The 17,522-nt window shown below is 45.2% G+C and overlaps 1 protein-coding gene across 2 annotated transcripts in view; it reads right to left on the bottom strand.

Moving 5' to 3' along the window:
- LOC122541694 (fatty acid-binding protein, intestinal-like) overlaps positions 1–17,522 on the bottom strand; it is a 65,733-nt gene that overhangs the window by 15,441 nt on the left and 32,770 nt on the right. Inside the window, exon 5 of one of the 2 annotated variants that reach the window (XM_043678585.2) lies at positions 15,729–15,999. The exons of the other annotated variant lie outside the window; for it this stretch is intronic. Within the exon in view, the coding sequence (XP_043534520.2) occupies positions 15,931–15,999 (69 nt within the window). The 3' untranslated portion in view covers positions 15,729–15,930. Of the gene's footprint in view, positions 1–15,728; positions 16,000–17,522 lie in introns of those variants that run through there. 2 annotated transcript variants of the gene reach the window in all.

Genomic DNA, 17,522 nt, shown 5'->3' with positions numbered 1-17,522 from the left:
CAGAGACAGACACCGGCTGTGCTATGTTGGTTTGAAATTAAGTTGATGCAATTTTAATACGGGTTTTTATGGGAACAGTATATTGTCATAGAGTGGGAGGTAGATAACCAGCATTTAAGGGAAAGGAGGTTTAGCATTGTAAATAGTCATTGTTTAATGTTCACTTTTAGAGTTAATGAATGAATAGAGATTATTTTCTTTCAACAGTAGAATTTCGGAGTTCTCTGTCACGAATACTTTAATTGATTATGAGGCGAGGTGAGCTTTTCTGGGTGTTTGGTTTAATTAGCAGAAGGGTTCACTGCCAAGTCGTAACAGTTAAAGTATGACAACAAAGAACTCCCAAATTCTTGGGGGCTCGGGTCCGTAATTTGGACAGGTTTAGACAGATCGAGTCTGAGATTTGGACAGATTTTGGATACGAAAGATCCCAGCAGATTTAAACACTTGTCCTAGATCTTTAAATAACACGTCAGCGAGGCAATTTGTTTAATTTCAGTTACTTGTGATTGGTTAAATTAAAAGTGAGAGAAATGGCTCTTAGGTTTGCTATAGGGGTTCTGGAGTTTGAAGATGATTCCCAAATTTGCCAAGAAAGTTTAGAAAGGCAGGAAAAGCCCATACTTTTGGAATTAGCAAAGAGGTTAGAATTGGGTTTAACCAAGGACAAAAGCAAAGCTGAAATTGCAAGGGAGTCAGTTAAAACACTTAGGTGTGTCAGAGAAACAGAGAAGTGCAGTAGAGTTAGAAAAACTTAGATTGTAATTGAGGAAAATGAAGTTAGAAGATAAAGAAAGAGAGAGAGAAAGAGAGTGAGAGGAAACAGAAAAGAGAGAAGCTGAGCAAAGAGAGAGAGAAGAAAGGGACAGAGAAAGAGAAAGAGAAAGGGAGAGAGAATTTGAACTTCAGAAGTTGTGATTTAGTCAGGAAAGCCAAGTTAACAGGATGGAGATGAAGAGAGAAGGTAGTGATATATACAAATATGTTAAAACTGCCACATTTTGATGAGAAGCATGTCAAAATCTTCTTTATTTCATTTGGAAAATTGGCTTGGCAGATGGAGTGGTCAGGGAACTTGTGGGTAGTTCTATTGTAGACTAAACTGGTAGGTAGAGCTAGTGAGATATTTGCAGCACTGTCAGATGAGGGGTCAAGAGATTATGAAGAAGGCACAGCACAGAATGAAGCAGGTGGCAGATGAAAACTCTAAAATTTGGACATTTTCCCATGGGGATGATGTATTAGTTTTGTTACCAGTGATAGGAGATCCCTTCAAAGCCAGGTTTAGTGGTCCCTATCAAATTGAGAAAAAGTTGAGTCAGGTAAACTCTCTGGTAAAGATGCCGGATAGGAAAAAAATTGAATCGGGTATGTCATGTTAATATTTTGAAACCTTATTATAATAGAGAGAAGGAGCTGGAGAAACAAGTGTTAGTTACTGCCCCGCAGAATGAGGAATCAAATCCAGCCGTCATGGAGTTTGATGTGCCTCAAAGTATGTTAAATAATGAGGAAGTCCTTGAGGAGTGGGATAGGCTAGTGAACTATCTGTCTCAGGAGCAGAGAATGCAGTTGCAAGGTTTGTTGCAGCAATATGAGGACATATGCAGGAATAAAATGGGGAGGACTAATGCTACTGTGGATGAGGTAAAAGTAGAGAATGCTGTTCTGATAAAGCAGCACCTCTACAGGCTTAATCCTTTCAAAGCCACACAGGGCCAGAAAGTGGAGGCGATGGGCAATGAAAATATCATTGAACCAATTGGAGTTCGCTGATCATGTTAGTTCCCAAACCCAACGGGACTCAACAATTTTGTGTGGACTATTGGAAGGTTAACGCCTTAACAAAATTGGACTCATACCCAATACCATGATTGGAGGACTGTATAGAGAAAGTTCAACATGCCATTATACCAAAAAGTTGGACTTATTGCGTGGTTATTGGCAGGTACAGGTACACAATCCTATATCCGAAATTCCGAAATCCGAAATTTTTGCATGGAGTGTGGAGTGTCATTTTGGCGTGTGAACAGGTGACCCAACTCCACACCCACTCGAACCACATCAGTCAGGTGTGCAGTGGCGGCATGGCCCAGCATTGACAGGTGTCAATTGTATCTCAGCACTCGTACTATTCACATGTGCGGCTGCTGTTAGGTTTTCTTTTTACATTTCACTGTGAAAATGTCATTTATTCCAAAATCCCAAAAATTCTGATTTCCAAAAAACAACTGGCCCCAAGATTTTGGATAAAGGATTGTGTACCTGTACATTTATCACAGAAAACAAAAGACGTTTCTGTGTTTGTAATCTCAATTGGGCTTATCAATACCAAGTCCCTTTGGAATGAAGAACGCACCAGCCACATTCCAAAGATTCATGAACAGAGTTGTGGCTGAGTTAACAAACTGTTCAGTCTATCTGAATGATCTAGTGATCTTTAGTGAGTCATGGTACAGTTGGCAGAGCTATTAGAACAATTTAAGAGAAGGAAAACTGGTAAGAAAACAGAATTCACGAAGGCAGAGGTAACATCCTCGGGACATAACATTGGTTATGGAAGGTTGATCCCAAGGAACGCAATGATGAAGGCTGTCGAGGAATTTCCATGACCAACCTCAAAGAAAGAGGTACTTTGATCTTTGGGACTAAGTGGTTTCTACCGGACGTTTGTTGCAAACTTTAGCAGCGTACATAGAACATAGAACACAGAAAAGTACAGCACAGAACAGTACAGCACAACACCCATGATGTTGTGCCAAGGGTTAATCTTAATGTAAAATATAAACACGTGACTGCAAGGCTGGTGTAGGAGGGAGGGCTTCAGATATTTGGACAATTGGACTGCATTCTGGGGAAGGTGGGACCTGTACAAACAGGACGGGTTGCACCTGAACCAGAAGGGCACCAATATCCTGGGGGGTAGGTTTGCTAGCACTCTTCGGGGGGGTTTAAACTAATTTGGCAGGGGGATGGGATCCGGACTTGTAGTCCAGCAAGTAAGCTAGCTGTGTGTCAGGATGCCCAAGACTGTAGGGAGGCTGTGGAGAAGGTAGCACTGACAGGGACTACTTGCGGACACAGGGATGGGCTCAAGTGCGTATACTTCAACGCAAGGAGTATCAGAAATAAGGTGGGTGAACTTAAGGCGTGGATCGGTACCTGGGACTACGATGTTGTGGCCATCACGGAAACGTGGATAGATGAGGGACAGGAATGGCTGTTGGAGGTTCCTGGTTACAGGTGTTTCAGTAAGATTAGGGAGCGTGGGAAAAAAGGAGGGGGGGTGGCATTGCTAATTAGAAATGGTATAACGGCTGCAGAAAGGAAGTTTGAGGGGGATCTGCCTCTGGAGGTAGTATGGGCTGAAGTCAGAAATAGGAAAGGTGCAGTCACCTTGTTGGGTGTTTACTATAGGCCCCCCAAAAGCAGCAGAGATGTGGAGAAACAGATTGGGAAACAGATTTTGGAAAGGTGCAGAAGCCACAGGGTCGTAGTCATGGGCGACTTCAACTTCCCAAATATTGATTGGAAGCTCTTTAGATCAAGTAGATTGGATGGGGCGGCGTTTGTGCAGTGTGTCCAGGAAGCTTTTCTAACGCAGTATATAGATTGTCCAACCAGAGGGGAGGCCATATTGGATTTGGTACTCGGTAATGAACCGGGACAAGTGGTGGGCTTGTTAGTGGGTGAACATTTTGGTGATGGTGACCACAATTCTGTGACTTTCACCTTGGTTATGGAGAGAGATAGGTGCGCACAACAAGGTAGATTTTATAATTGGGGGAAGGCAAATTACGATGCTGTAAGGCAGGATTTGAGGAGCATACGTTGGGAGCATAGGCTGTCAGGGAAGGATGTGGTGGAAATGTGGAACTTTTTCAAAGAGCAGATACGACGTGTCCATGATATGTATGTACCTATCAGGCAGGAAAGAAATGGTCGTGTGAGGGAGCCTTGGTTGACGAGAGAGGTTGAATGTCTGGTAAAGAGGAAGAAGGAGGCTTACATAAGGTTGAGGAAACAGGATTCAGACAGAGCAGTGGAGGGATACAGGATAGCCAGAAGGGACCTGAAGAAAGGGATTAGGAGAGCTAAGAGAGGGCATGAAAAATCGTTGGCGGATAGGATCAAGGATAACCCCAAGGCATTTTATGCGTATGTGAGAAACCTGAGAATGACGAGAACGAGGGTAGGTCCGATCAAGGACAGTAGTGGGAGACTGTGTATTGAGTCGGAAGAGATAGGAGAGGTCTTGAACAAGTACTTCTCTTCAGTATTTACGAACGAGAGGGACCGTATTGTAGAAGAGGAGAGTGTGAAATGGACTGGTAAGCTAGAAGAGATACCTGTTAGGAAGGAAGATGTGTTGGACATTTTGAACAACTTGAGGATAGACAAGTACCCCGGGCCTGACGGGATATATCCTAGCATTATGTGGGAAGCAAGAGAGGAAATTGCAGTACCGTTGGCAATGATCTTCTCATCTTCACTGGCAACGGGGGTGGTACCAGGGGACTGGAGAGTAGCGAATGTTGTGCCCCTGTTCAAAAAAGGGAATAGGGATAACCCCGGGAATTACAGGCCTGTTAGTCTTACTTCTGTGGTAGGCAAAGTAATGGAAAGGGTACTGAGGGATAGGATTTATGAGTATCTGGAAAGACACTGCTTGATTAGGGACAGCCAGCACGGATTTGTGAAGGGTAGGTCTTGCCTTACAAGTCTTATTGAATTCTTCGAGGAGGTGACCAAGCATGTGGATGAGGGTAGAGCAGTGGATGTAGTGTACATGGATTTTAGTAAGGCATTTGATAAGGTTCCCCATGGTAGGCTTATGCGGAAAGTCAGGAGGCATGGGATAGAGGGAAATGTGGCCAATTGTATAGAAAACTGGCTAACCGGTCGAAGGCAGAGAGTGGTGGTAGATGGTAAATATTCAGCCTGGAGCCCAGTTACAAGTGGAGTTCCGCAGGGATCAGTTCTGGGTCCTCTGCTGTTTGTAATTTTTATTAATGACTTAGATGAGGGAGTCGAAGGGTGGGTCAGTAAATTTGCAGATGATACGAAGATAGGTGGAGTTGTGGACAGTGAGGAGGGCTGTTGTCGGCTGCAGAGGGACTTAGATATGATGCAGAGCTGGGCTGAGGAGTGGCAGATGGAGTTCAACCCTGCCAAGTGTGAGGTTGTCCATTTTGGAAGAACAAATAAGAATGCGGAATACAGGGTTAATGGTAGGGTTCTTAGTCAGGTGGAGGAACAGAGGGATCTTGGGGTCTATGTACATAGATCTTTGAAGGTTGCCACTCAGGTGGATAGAGTTTGTAAGAAGGCCTATGGAGTATTATCGTTCATTAGCAGAGGGATTGAATTCAAGAGTCGTGAAGTGATGTTGCAGCTGTACAGGACTTTGGTTAGGCCACAGTTGGAGTACTGTGTGCAGTTCTGGTCGCCTCACTTTAGGAAAGATGTGGAAGCTTTGGAGAGGGTGCAGAGAAGATTTACCAGGATGTTGCCTGGAATGGAGAGGAAGTCGTACGAGGATAGGTTGAGAGTTCTCGGTCTTTTCTCGTTGGAACGGCGAAGGATGAGGGGTGACTTGATAGAGGTTTATAAGATGATCAGAGGAATAGATAGAGTAGACAGTCAGAAACTTTTTCCCCGGGTACAACAGAGTGTTACAAGGGGACATAAATTTAAGGTGAAGGGTGGAAGGTATAGGGGAGATGTCAGGGGTGGGTTCTTTACCCAGAGAGTGGTGGGGGCATGGAATGCGCTGCCCGTGGGAGTGGTAGAGTCGGAATCATTGGCGACCTTTAAGCGGCATTTGGATAGGTACATGGATGGGTACTTAATCTAGGTTAGAAGTTTGGCACAACATCGTGGGCCGAAGGGCCTGTTCTGTGCTGTATTGTTCTATGTTCTATGTTCTATGTTCTATAACTTAACCTACTCACCCCTCAATTCACTGCTGCCCAACTACATGTCCAGCAGTCGCTTAAATGTCCCTAACGACTCTGCTTCCACCACCACAGCTGGCAACACACTCCATGCATTCACAACTCTCTGTGTAAAGAACCTACCTCTGATGTCTCCCCTATACCTTCCTCCCAAAATCTTAAAACTATGAACCCTAGTACCAGTCAATCCTGCTCTGGGGAAAAGTCTCTGGCTATTGACTCTATCCATTCATCTCATTATCTTGTATACCTCGACCAGGTTACCTCTCTTCCTCCTTCTCTCCAGAGAGAAAAGTCCGAGCTTAGTCAACGTCTCTTCATAAGTCAAGCCCTCCAGTCCAGGTAGCATCCTGGTAAATCTTCTTTGCACCCTCTCCAAAGCCTCTGTATCTTTCCTATAGTAGGGAAACCAGAACTGGACATAATATTCCAAGCGTGGTCTCACCAGGGACTTGTAGAGCTGCAGCAAAACTTCGCGGCTCTTAAACTTGATCCCCCTGTTAATGAAAGCCAGCATAGTGGCACTGCTAACATATTTATTGAAGAAGAACACAAAATTTCTGTGGACTGAACAATGCCAGGAGGCATTCGACAATGTAAAAGCAGTATTAACTACCGCACCAGTTTTAGCTACACCAAAATTTTTGAAACCCTTCAAAGTTGCAAACGATGCTAGTGATACAGGAGTTGGAGCTGTACTGCTACAGGAAGATGATAATGGAACTGAACAGCCAGTTGGTTACTTCTCAAAGAAACTCAACACCCACCAGAGAAAATACCCTACCATCGAAAAGGAATTGAGTTTGGTACTGGCCCCTACAACATTTTAATGTTTATGTGATGACAATGTCTCGGAGACAGTTGTGTATACGGATCACAATCCTCTTACATTCTTGGAATGATGAATATGAGACTATTTCGTTGGAGTCTTATGTTACAGACTTTTAATTTACAAATTGTACATGTTGCGGCTCGAAAGAATGTGATAGCAGATGCGTTATCGTGGATTTAGTGGATTAAGTATAGATAGATTGAACATACCAATGTTTTATATGTGTGCAGAAATTAGTATGAACTTAGATTAATGTCCTGTTTTTCATTATAATGGGGTGAATAAATAGAAAAAAGAAGTCTTCTTTTCATTATGATGATTTATTTTTTTCTTAAGGTGAGAGGTGTTATGAAGTTGAAGGCATACATTGGAAAATTGAAAATATGTAACATTTGGCTGTAAACTAGATACTTCAATTGTTCTGACTGCAATTTGAATTTAATCAACCAGTTTAAATTACGCTCGGAGAAAGTGAAGACTGCAGATGCTGGAGAGCAGAGTTGAAGAGTGTGGTGTTGGAAAAGCACAGCTGGTCAGGCAGCATCTAAAGGGCAGGAGAGTCAACATTTCGAGCATATACTCTTCATCAGGAATCAGAGCTCATGCTCGAAACATCGACTCTCCTGTTCCTCGGATGCTGCCTGACCGACTGTGCTTTTCCAGCACCACCTTTCCACTCTGATCTCCAGCATCTGCAGTCCTCACTTTCTCCTAACTACTATTTTTGTTTTGATTTTTTTACTGGTATTCCTGTGGTTCATCCCTAACACTGTTTCTCCCGTAGGCCCCATTATTTCTATTGCACGAGTTTTGTTATAAAAATGCAAATGCGTTCCCATTTGCACGGCTGCCAATGGGAACGTAACTATAGCGTTACAGGAGAACGACCTGTATGTTGCTTGTGTGCTTTGTGATGTCAGAAGCAAAACATCAATTTAGTTTGTCAGCTATTTCCTTTTTCCACATTATAAACTCCCCTGTTTCTGTAAGGGACCTACATTAGTTTCCATCATTCTTAATTCCCAGTATAGAATGGCCTGTTCCCTAGTTGTTTCCTTATTGTACTGGTCCAGAAAACAATCTTGTATACACTTGAGGAATTCCTCCTCAACAGTTTTGTGACTAATATGATTTACCCAATTCATATTCAGATTAAAGTCACCCATATTTACAGATGTTCCTTTACTGCATCCAGCTCTGATTGCCTGTTTAACGCCATTCCTAATATCACCACGACAGGTTAGTGGTCAACACATCGCTCCTCCACTCATGGTTTTTGCCCCTTGGTATTTGTCAATGCTACACACACAGATTCTGCTTTGCCTGCGCTAATACCTTTCCTCAATAATGTATTTTTTTTAGCAAGTAATACTACTTCACCACCTTTTCCTTTTAGTCTGTCCTTCCTAAATACTGAATCCCTGCATCTTAAGTTCCCATCCCTGGTCACCCTTCAGCCATGTGTCCGTAATCCCAACTATATCATACCTGATTACATCTATTTGCATGACTAATTCATCCACTTTATTTCAAATGCCCTAACATTCCATTACCCCATTTTGTTTTACTGTGGCCCTTGATTCCTCTGCCTATCACTTCTCTTCTCCCCTTTGTGTCTTTTGTTCTTGTCCTTGATTCCCCTTCCTCTTATTCCTTGCATAAGTTCGGATCCCTCTGCCAATTCAGTTTAAACCATCTCCAACCACTCCAGCAAATGCCAATCCTATCTTCCCCTACCCCCACCCCCAGCATTTGATTTGGTACTGCCCACGTTCTGTCAAGAGAATAGGATTCCTATGACATGAGAGCAACTACACAGTGTAGGAAATACCAGCAAAACTGACCTACAAAAGATGAAATCCAATGGATCCAACACATCCAGATTCTGTGGATTACCCAAGGTTCACCACAAAGCAGGAGCACCCCTCAGTCTTGTGTTATTACTCCCAGGGACACCTATCTACAGGCTAGCTAAGGAGCTGCAAACAAGATCAAAACACCTAATAGAATACTCCAACCACTCCATTCTCTCCTCCCAAGAGTTTCCCAACATCATCAGAAATACCACAATGAAAGAGGATGTCAGAATTATTTCAGTTGATGTGACACACTCTTCACATCTATAGACATTGACCTAGCCAAGGATACCATTGCCACGTTATTGGGCAAAGTGGTTTCTAGGATAGTGTGACACCAGCAGCATCAACAAGAACAGCATATTAAAACTACTAGACCTATGCCTCACAACCCACTTTAAATTTACTGGACAAGTATACAGACAAATTAATGGCACACCAACGGGCTCCCCAATATCAGGGCTGATAGCAGAAGCAATAATGTGATGCTGAGAACGGACCGCCCTCCCCACCATCCAACCCAAACTCTGGATCCAGTATGTAGATGACACCTTTGTCATCATTAAAAGAAATGTCCAGATTACAGAGGAGAAAGTGCTGGATGTCTTGAAACGGCTAAAGGTGGATAAATCCCCAGGACCTGATCAGGTGTACCCGAGAACTCTGTGGGAAGCTAGAGAAGTGATTGCTGGGCCTCTTGCTGAGATATTTGTATCATCGATAGTCACAGGTGAGGTGCCGGAAGACTGGAGGTTGGCAAATGTGGTGTCACTGTTTAAGAAGGGCGGTAAAGACAAGCCAGGGAACTATAGACCGATGAGCCTGGCCTCAGTGGTGGGCAAGTTGTTGGAGGGAATCCTGAGGGACAGGATGTACATGTATTTGGAAAGGCAAGGACTGATTAGGGATAGTCAACATGTCTTTGTGCGTGGGAAATCATGTCTCACAAACTTGATTGAGTTTTTTGAAGAAGTAGCAAAGAGGATTGATGAGGGCAGAGCAGTAGATGTGATCTATATGGACTTCAGTAAGGCGTTCAACAAGGTTCCCCATGGGAGACTGATTAGCAAGGTTAGATCTCATGGAATACAGGGAGAACTAGCCATTTGGATACAGAACTGGCTCAAAGGTAGAAGACAGAGGGTGGTGGTGGAGGGTTGTTTTTCTGACTGGAGGCCTGTGACCAATGGAGTGCCACAAGGATCGGTGTTGGGTCCTCTACTTTTTGTCATTTACATAAATGATTTGGATGCGAGCATAAGAGGTACAGTTAGTAAGTTTGCAGATGACACCAAAATTGGAGGTGTAGTGGATAGCGAAGAGGGTTACCCCAGATTACAACAGGATCTTGACCAGATGGGCCAATGGGCTGAGGAGTGACAGATGGAGTTTAATTCCGATAAATGCGAGGTGCTGCAGTTTGGGAAAGCAAATCTTAGCAGGACTTATACACTTAATAGTAAGGTCGTAGGGAGTGTTCCTGAACAAAGACACCTTAGAGTGCAGGTTCATAGCTCCGTGAAAGTGGAGTCGCAGGTAGATAGGATAGTGAAGAAGGCGTTTGGTATGCTTTCCTTTATTGGTCAGAGTATTGAGTACAGGAGTTGGGAGATCATGTTGCGGCTGTACAGGACATTGGTTAGGCCACTGTTGGAATATTGCGTGCAATTCTGGTCTCCTTCCTATCGGAAAGATGTTGTGAAACTTGAAAGGGTTCAGATTGGATGTTGCCAGGGTTGGAGGATCTGAGCTACAGGGAGAGGCTGAACAGGCTGGGGCTGTTTTCCCTGGAGCGTCGGAGGCTGAGGGGTGACTTTATAGAGGTTTACAAAATTATCAGGGGCATGGATAGGATAAATAGACAAAGTCTTTTCCCTGGGGTCGGGGAGTCCAGAAGTAGAGGGCATAGGTTTAGGGTGAGAAGGGAAAGATATAAAAGAGACCTAAGGGGCAACGTTTTCACACAGAGGGTGGTACGTGTATGGAATGAGCTGCCAGAGGATGTGTTGGAGGCTGGTACAATTGGAACATTTAAGGGGCATTTGGATGGGTTTATGAATAGGAAGAGTTTGGTGGGATATGGGCCGGGTGCTGGCAGGTGGGACTAGATTGGGTGGGGATAGCTGGTCGGCATGGACGGGTTGGACCGAAGGGTCTGTTTCCATGACTATGACTCTATGACTGGAAGAAACCCACCATCATATCAATATCATCCTCACCGGAATAAAGTTCACTAAAGGAGAGGAAAACAACAGCAGACTTTAACTTTCCTGATATTGATTGGGAAAGCTATAGCTCAAGTTCGTTAGATGGGTCAGTGTTTGTTCAATGTGTGCAGGAGAGTTTCCTGACACAATATGTAGACAGGCCAACAAGAGGTGAGGCCATACTGGATTTGGTTCTGGGTAACGAACCAGGCCAGGTGTTAGAATTAGAGGTAGGTGAGCACTTTGGGGATAGTGACCATAATTCGGTGATTTTTACACTCGTGATGGAGAGGGATAAGTGTGTACTACAGGGCAAGAGTTATAGCTGGGGTCAGGGAAATTATGATGCGGTGAGGCATGACTTAGGATGTGTGGCTTGGAAAAGTAGACTCCAAGGCAAGAGTGTAAATGATATGTGGAGCTTGTTCAAGGAGCAACTATTGAGTGTCCTTGATAATTATGTACCTGTCAGGCAGGGAGGAAAGGGTCGTGCGAGGGAGCCGTGGTTTAATAAGGAATTGGAATCCCTTGTTAAATGGAAGAGGGCGGCCTATCTCAAGATGAGACGTGAAGGTTCAATTGGGGCGATTGAGAGTTATAGGGTAGCCAGGAAGGACCTGAAGAGAGAGCTAAGAGCAGCAAGGAGGGGACATGAAAGGTCCTTAGTCGGTAGGATTAGGGAAAACCCTAAGGCTTTCTATAGGTATGTTAGGAATAAAAGAATGACTAGGGTAGGAATAGGTCCAGTCAAGGATAGTAGTGGGAAGTTGCGTGTGGAGGCGGAAGAGATTGGGGAGATACTGAATGAATACTTTTCTTCAGTATTTACTCAGGAACAGGGCATTGTCGTCGATGTGAATACTGAGTCACAAATAAGTAGAATGGATGGCTTTGAGGTATGTAGAGAAGAGGTGTTGGAAATCCTGGAAAAGGTGAAAATAGATAAGTCCCCTGGGCCTGATGGCATTTATCCTAGGATTCTCTGGGAAGCAAGGGAGGAGATTGCAGAGCCATTGGCCTTGATTTTTATGTCCTCGTTGTCTACAGGAATAGTCCCAGAAGACTGGAGGATAGCAAATGTGGTTCCCTTGTTCAAAAAGGGGAGTAGGGATAACCCTAGTAACTATAGGCCGGTGAGTCTCACTTCTGTTGTGGGCAAAGTCTTAGAGAGAATTGTAAGGGATAGGATTTATGCACATCTGGATAGGAATAATGTGATCAAGGATAGTCAGCATGGTTTTGTGAAGGGCAGGTCGTGCCTCACAAACCTTATTGAATTCTTTGAAAAGGTGACGAAGGAGGTTGATGAGGGGAAAGCGGTAGATGTGGTATATATGGATTTTAGTAAGGCGTTTGATAAGGTTCCCCATGGTAGGCTACTGCAGAAAATACGGAGATATGGCATTGAGGGTGAGTTGGAGGTTTGGATTAGGAATTGGCTGGATGGAAGAAGACAGAGGGTAGTAGTTGATGGCAAAGTTTCTTCATGGAGTGCCGTCACTAGCGGTGTTCCGCAAGGATCTGTGTTGGGACCATTGCTGTTTGTCATTTTTATAAATGACCTGGAAGAGGGGTTAGAAGGTTGGGTGAGCAAGTTTGCGGATGATACGAAAGTCGGAGGAGTTGTTGACAGTGAGGAAGGATGTGGCAGGTTACAGCAGGATATAGAGAAGCTGCAGAGCTGGGCAGAAAGGTGGCAAATGGAATTCAATGTAGCTAAGTGTGAGGTGATTCACTTTGGGAAGAATAACAAAAAGATGGGGTACTGGGCTAATGGTCGGATACTTGGTAGTGTGGATGAGCAGAGGGATCTTGGTGTCCATGTACACAGATCTCTGAAAGTTGCCACCCAGGTAAATAGTGCGGTGAGAAAGGCATATGGCGTACTGGCTTTTATTGGTAGAGGAATTGAGTTCCGGAGTCCTGAGGTCATGATGCAGTTGTATAAGACTCTGGTGCGGCCGCATCTGGAATATTGTGTGCAGTTTTGGTCGCCATACTATAGGAAGGATGTGGAGACACTGGAACGGGTGCAGAGGAGGTTTACCAGGATGTTGCCTGGTATGGAAGGAAGATCGTATGAGGAAAGACTGAGACACTTGGGGCTGTTTTCATTAGAGAAAAGAAGGTTTAGGGGTGACTTGATTGAGGTGTACAAGATGATTAGGGGGTTAGATAGGGTTGACAGTGTGAACCTTTTCCCGCGTATGGAGTCGGGTATTACAAGGGGGCATAGCTTTAAATTAAGGGGGGGTAGATATAGGACTGAAGGTAGGGGTAGGTTCTTCACTCAGCGAGTCGTAAGTTCATGGAATGCCCTGCCAGTAGCAGTGGTGGACCCTCCCTCTTTATGGGCATTTAAGCGGGCATTGGATAGGTATATGGAGGATAGTGGGTTAGTATAGGTTAGGTGGGCTTGGATCGGCGCAACATCGAGGGTCCAAAGGGCCTGTACTGCGCTGTATTCTTCTATGTTCTATGTTCTATGTTCTATGACTCCCCTTGCTGGACATATTAGTGGAACACACACCTACCGGGGAACTCCAGACCAGTGTGTACAGGAAGAACGCCCATACTGACCAGATACTGAACTATAACAGAAAACACAAACGGAACTACAAAAGAATACTATTCAAATGGGCAAGGACACACTGCAACAACCCAGAACTCCAGGAGGCAAAACAGGAACACCTATTCAAGGGATTTAAGTGAAATGGGTACCCCATGAGCATTATCCTACAGTAATTACAGGACAAGCCCAAAGAAGCAAACCCTACATGACCAGACACAATAGTAACCATACCACACATCAAAGACATACCAGAGATAACCATCCAACTGCTCAGACCCCTGGGAATCTTCGTGGCCCACAGATCGGCAACACCTTACACCAGCTCCTCACAAATGTTAAAGACCCAACACCCGTGGGCGGCACGGTGGCACAGTGGTTAACACTGCTGCCTCACAGCACCAGAGACCCGGGTTCAATTCCCACCTCAGGCGACTGACTGTGTGGAGTTTCCACGTTCTCCCCGTGTCTGCGTGGGTTTCCTCCGGGTGCTCCGGTTTCCTCCCACAGTCACAAAGATGTGCAGGTCAGGTGAATTGGCCATGCTAAAATTGCCCACAGTGTTAGCTGAAGAGGTAAATGTAGGGGTATGGGTGGGTTGCGCTTCGGCGGGACGGTGTGGACTGGTTGGGCCGAAAGGGCCTGTTTCCACACTGTAAGTAATCTAAACCCACATCCAACAGGACAAACGCTCTCGACAAGATACTCTGCAAGGACTGTGAAAAACACTGTATAGGGCAAACCGGAAGAAAACTGACCATTCAAGAGCACGTACATCAGCTCGTCACTGCCAGACATGACCAGCACGTTCTCATTTCCAACCACACAGGCAACAAAGGTCACAAATTCAACTGGAATGATGTAACCATCCTAGCACAGGCAACACAGAGACACACCAGAGAGTTCTGTGAACCCAGCACTCCAACCGAAACTCAATCAATAGACACATTGAACTGGACCCTGTCTACAAACCACACAGATACAGAACTAGAAGTATCAACAAACAGAGACATATAAATACCAGGTGGGACAGACCACCAACACCTTATCAAAGATGCACTGATGATGTCACCTAGCGAGCCGACAAAAGGTTTGCAGAAAAAAAACACACCGGCTCGGCGAATACATTCATGATGTCTGTCTAGTTTGTACTGGTCTCACATCTGGCCCCAATGTCCCCAAAATCTGAACTCCATCTCCCCCCACACCATCTCTTTAGAGTCAACATGATACATGATACAATGAGTGTTCTAGTCCGTGATTGCTGGGGCGAGGTGTGCACAGTGCCAGAGTTAGAGTGAGTGGTAGCCAACTGAGTGTGAGCTCTCAGATGGTGGCACATAATTGTGTGGAATGCAGAAGATCATTGGCCTTCTTCCTGCACTGCTGCACCTGGACACAGCACTGACCTGGAATGCAAGTCAGGTCCAGGCTGGCTGAGTCTGGCTTTTGTGGCTTCTGTGGTGTTAAGTTGCAAAGGTACAGTCTATCTCTCTATCAACACAGGGTGGCACGGTGGCTCAGTGGTTAGCACTGCTGCCTCACAATGCCAGGGACCCGGGTTTGATTCCATGGGTGACTGTATGGAGTTTGCACATTCTGACCGTGTCTGTGTGGGTTTCCTCCGGGTGCTCCAGTTTCCTTCCACAAACCAAGAATGTGCAGATTAAGTGAATTGGCCATGCTAAGTTGCCCATAGTGTTCAGGGATGTATGAGGTAAGTGCATTAATCAGGGGTTAAATGTAGGGGAATGGGTGTGGGTCAGTTACCCTTTGTGGACCTGTTGGGCCAAATGGCCTGATTCTCCACTGTTGGGATTCTATGACCATGTCCACCAACACCTCCAGATGCCTAGGGTCTCTGATGTAGGGATAAGCTGCCCTTTCCTCTGGGTCATGTCCTGAATGTAGCGGTTTGAGAACAATAGTATGAGGCGCAGATCCTGGCTTGGTGTGACTCAAGTGGGCAGCTGGACACTAAATGTGCACCATTAAATATTCTTGAGACATCCTCTCTGTTACAACTCTCGCACTGGCAGCCCGCTTTACTAAAGCTCCCACCTGTTGGCATTGGGAGCGCACCCACTGTCTTTAACCGGAGGGCAGGCTGGCGCTCTGAACATGAATTGGCCACCTCGCCATAAATTTTGTTGCACACTGGGTGCAGATGCGATGTGGGGGTGTGGTTGGATGTGCCCATGGTAAGTCAGGGGCCCCAATCTCAGAACAAGAATTAAAGTGCAAGTCTTTGAAGGACACAGTAAATCCAGAGGCCACTACCACAAAGCTGACTCTTTTAAAAGAAGGTTGAGTGACATTTTCTTTCTACTTTATTGGTTAAACTTGGTTATATGAGTATGAAAAGGATTAACATACTTAAAATTTCCATCATTCAAGTGAGCTGATAAAGTCTGTACTAATGCAGAGTGTTCACAATCAGCTCCAATGTGAAATGCGACGCTGTGTGTATTGTAGATTGAATGGATCAATTGCACAAAACAGAATCCTCTCAGCTCTTAGGGGATGTAAACTGTTTCTTGAAGACTCTTTTGGATTCCTGTCCAGCAATCTTAATGATCTACATTTTAGGGGAAAGAATTTTAAAACAGCAGGGAATTAAAAGTCGGTTCTTAAAAATCCAAAAAAGTATCAGCATACCCCCTGATGGTGAGAATGAGCTCACAGGCACTCACTCTGGGTGGGAATGGGCTCAGAGACAGACACACTCTGCTGGTGCGAATGCCCCCAGAGACATAGACTCCATTGTTGAACAATCAACAGACTGATCCCAGAGGAAAATGTTCAAGGTGGAATTCTGTCAGTATCTGGGAAACGAGGACTGGTCGGCATTTCCATGATGGATAACAACAGGTCATTGAACAGGAACAAAGGGCCAAAACTGGAAGAAAGGTGAAGAGTACCAGCATAAACTCAGGGTTTTGGAGAAAGATATTTTATGTTTACCAGGCTAGAGAACTGGATGGGGTATAGCATGCGTGAGGAGAGAGGGTACAGGCTTAATGGGGAACAAATTGTGAGAGAGGGTGGGGAGTTGGATGGCTATAGTGTGAGAGGGTGGGGAGTTGAATGGGGTACAGATTGTGAGAGACCGTGGGGAGTTGGATGGGTATAGTGTGTTAAAAAGGGTAGGAAGTTTAATGGGCTACAGATCCTGAAGGAGGGCAAGGAGTTATATGAGCAGAGTGTGTGAGAAAGGGTGGAGAGTTTAATGGGGTACAATGTGGGAGAAGATGGGGAGCTGAATGGTTAGAATGTGTGTGAGAGTGTGGGAGTTGAATGGTTAGAGTGTGTGTGAGAGTGTGGGGAGTTACGAATATTACGTGTGAGAGAGGGTGGGGAGTTTAATGGAGTACAGTGTGTGAATGGTTAGAGTGTGGGGAGTTATGAATATTGTGTGTGAGAGAGGGTGGGGAGTTTAATGGGGGAGAGTGCGTGTGAGAGTGTGGGGAGTTGAATGGGGGACAGTGTGTGTGAGAGGGTGGGGAGTTTAATGGGGGACAGTGTGTGTGAGAGGGTGGGGGTTGAACGGGGGACAGTGTGTGTGAGAGGGTGGGGAGTTTAATGGGGGATAGTGTGTGTGAGAGAGTGGGGAGTTGAATGGGGGACAATGTGTGTGAGAGAGTGGGGAGTTGAATGGGGGACAGTGTGTGTGAGAGGGTGGGGAGTTTAATGGTGGACAGTATGTGTGAGAGGGTGGGGAGTTGAATGGGGGACAGTGTGTGTGAGAGGGTAGGGAGTTTAATGAGGGACAGTGTGTGTGAGAGAGTGGGGACTTGAATGGGGGACAGTGTGTGTGAGAGAGTAGGGAGTTTAATGGGGGACAGTGTGTATGAGAGTGTGGGGAGTTGAATGGGGGACTGTGTGTGAGAGGGTGGGGTTTAATGTGGGACAGTGTGTGTGAGAGGGTGGGGAGTTGGATGGTTACAGTGTATGAGAGAGGGTGGGAAGTTTAATGGGGTACAGTTTGTGAGAGGGTGTGGAGTTGAATGGTTAGAGTGTGTGTGAGAGTGTGGGGAGTTATGAACATTGTGTGTGAGAGAGGATGGGGAATTTAAAGGGGTACAGTGTGTGAGAGAGGAT

This window comes from Chiloscyllium plagiosum, unplaced genomic scaffold (genome assembly GCF_037043375.1).
Source record: "Chiloscyllium plagiosum isolate Xiang-an unplaced genomic scaffold, Cpla_swu_hap1 HiC_scaffold_43, whole genome shotgun sequence".
Classification (NCBI taxonomy): domain Eukaryota; kingdom Metazoa; phylum Chordata; class Chondrichthyes; order Orectolobiformes; family Hemiscylliidae; genus Chiloscyllium; species Chiloscyllium plagiosum.
This window is presented reverse-complemented; position numbering and strand designations above follow the sequence as displayed.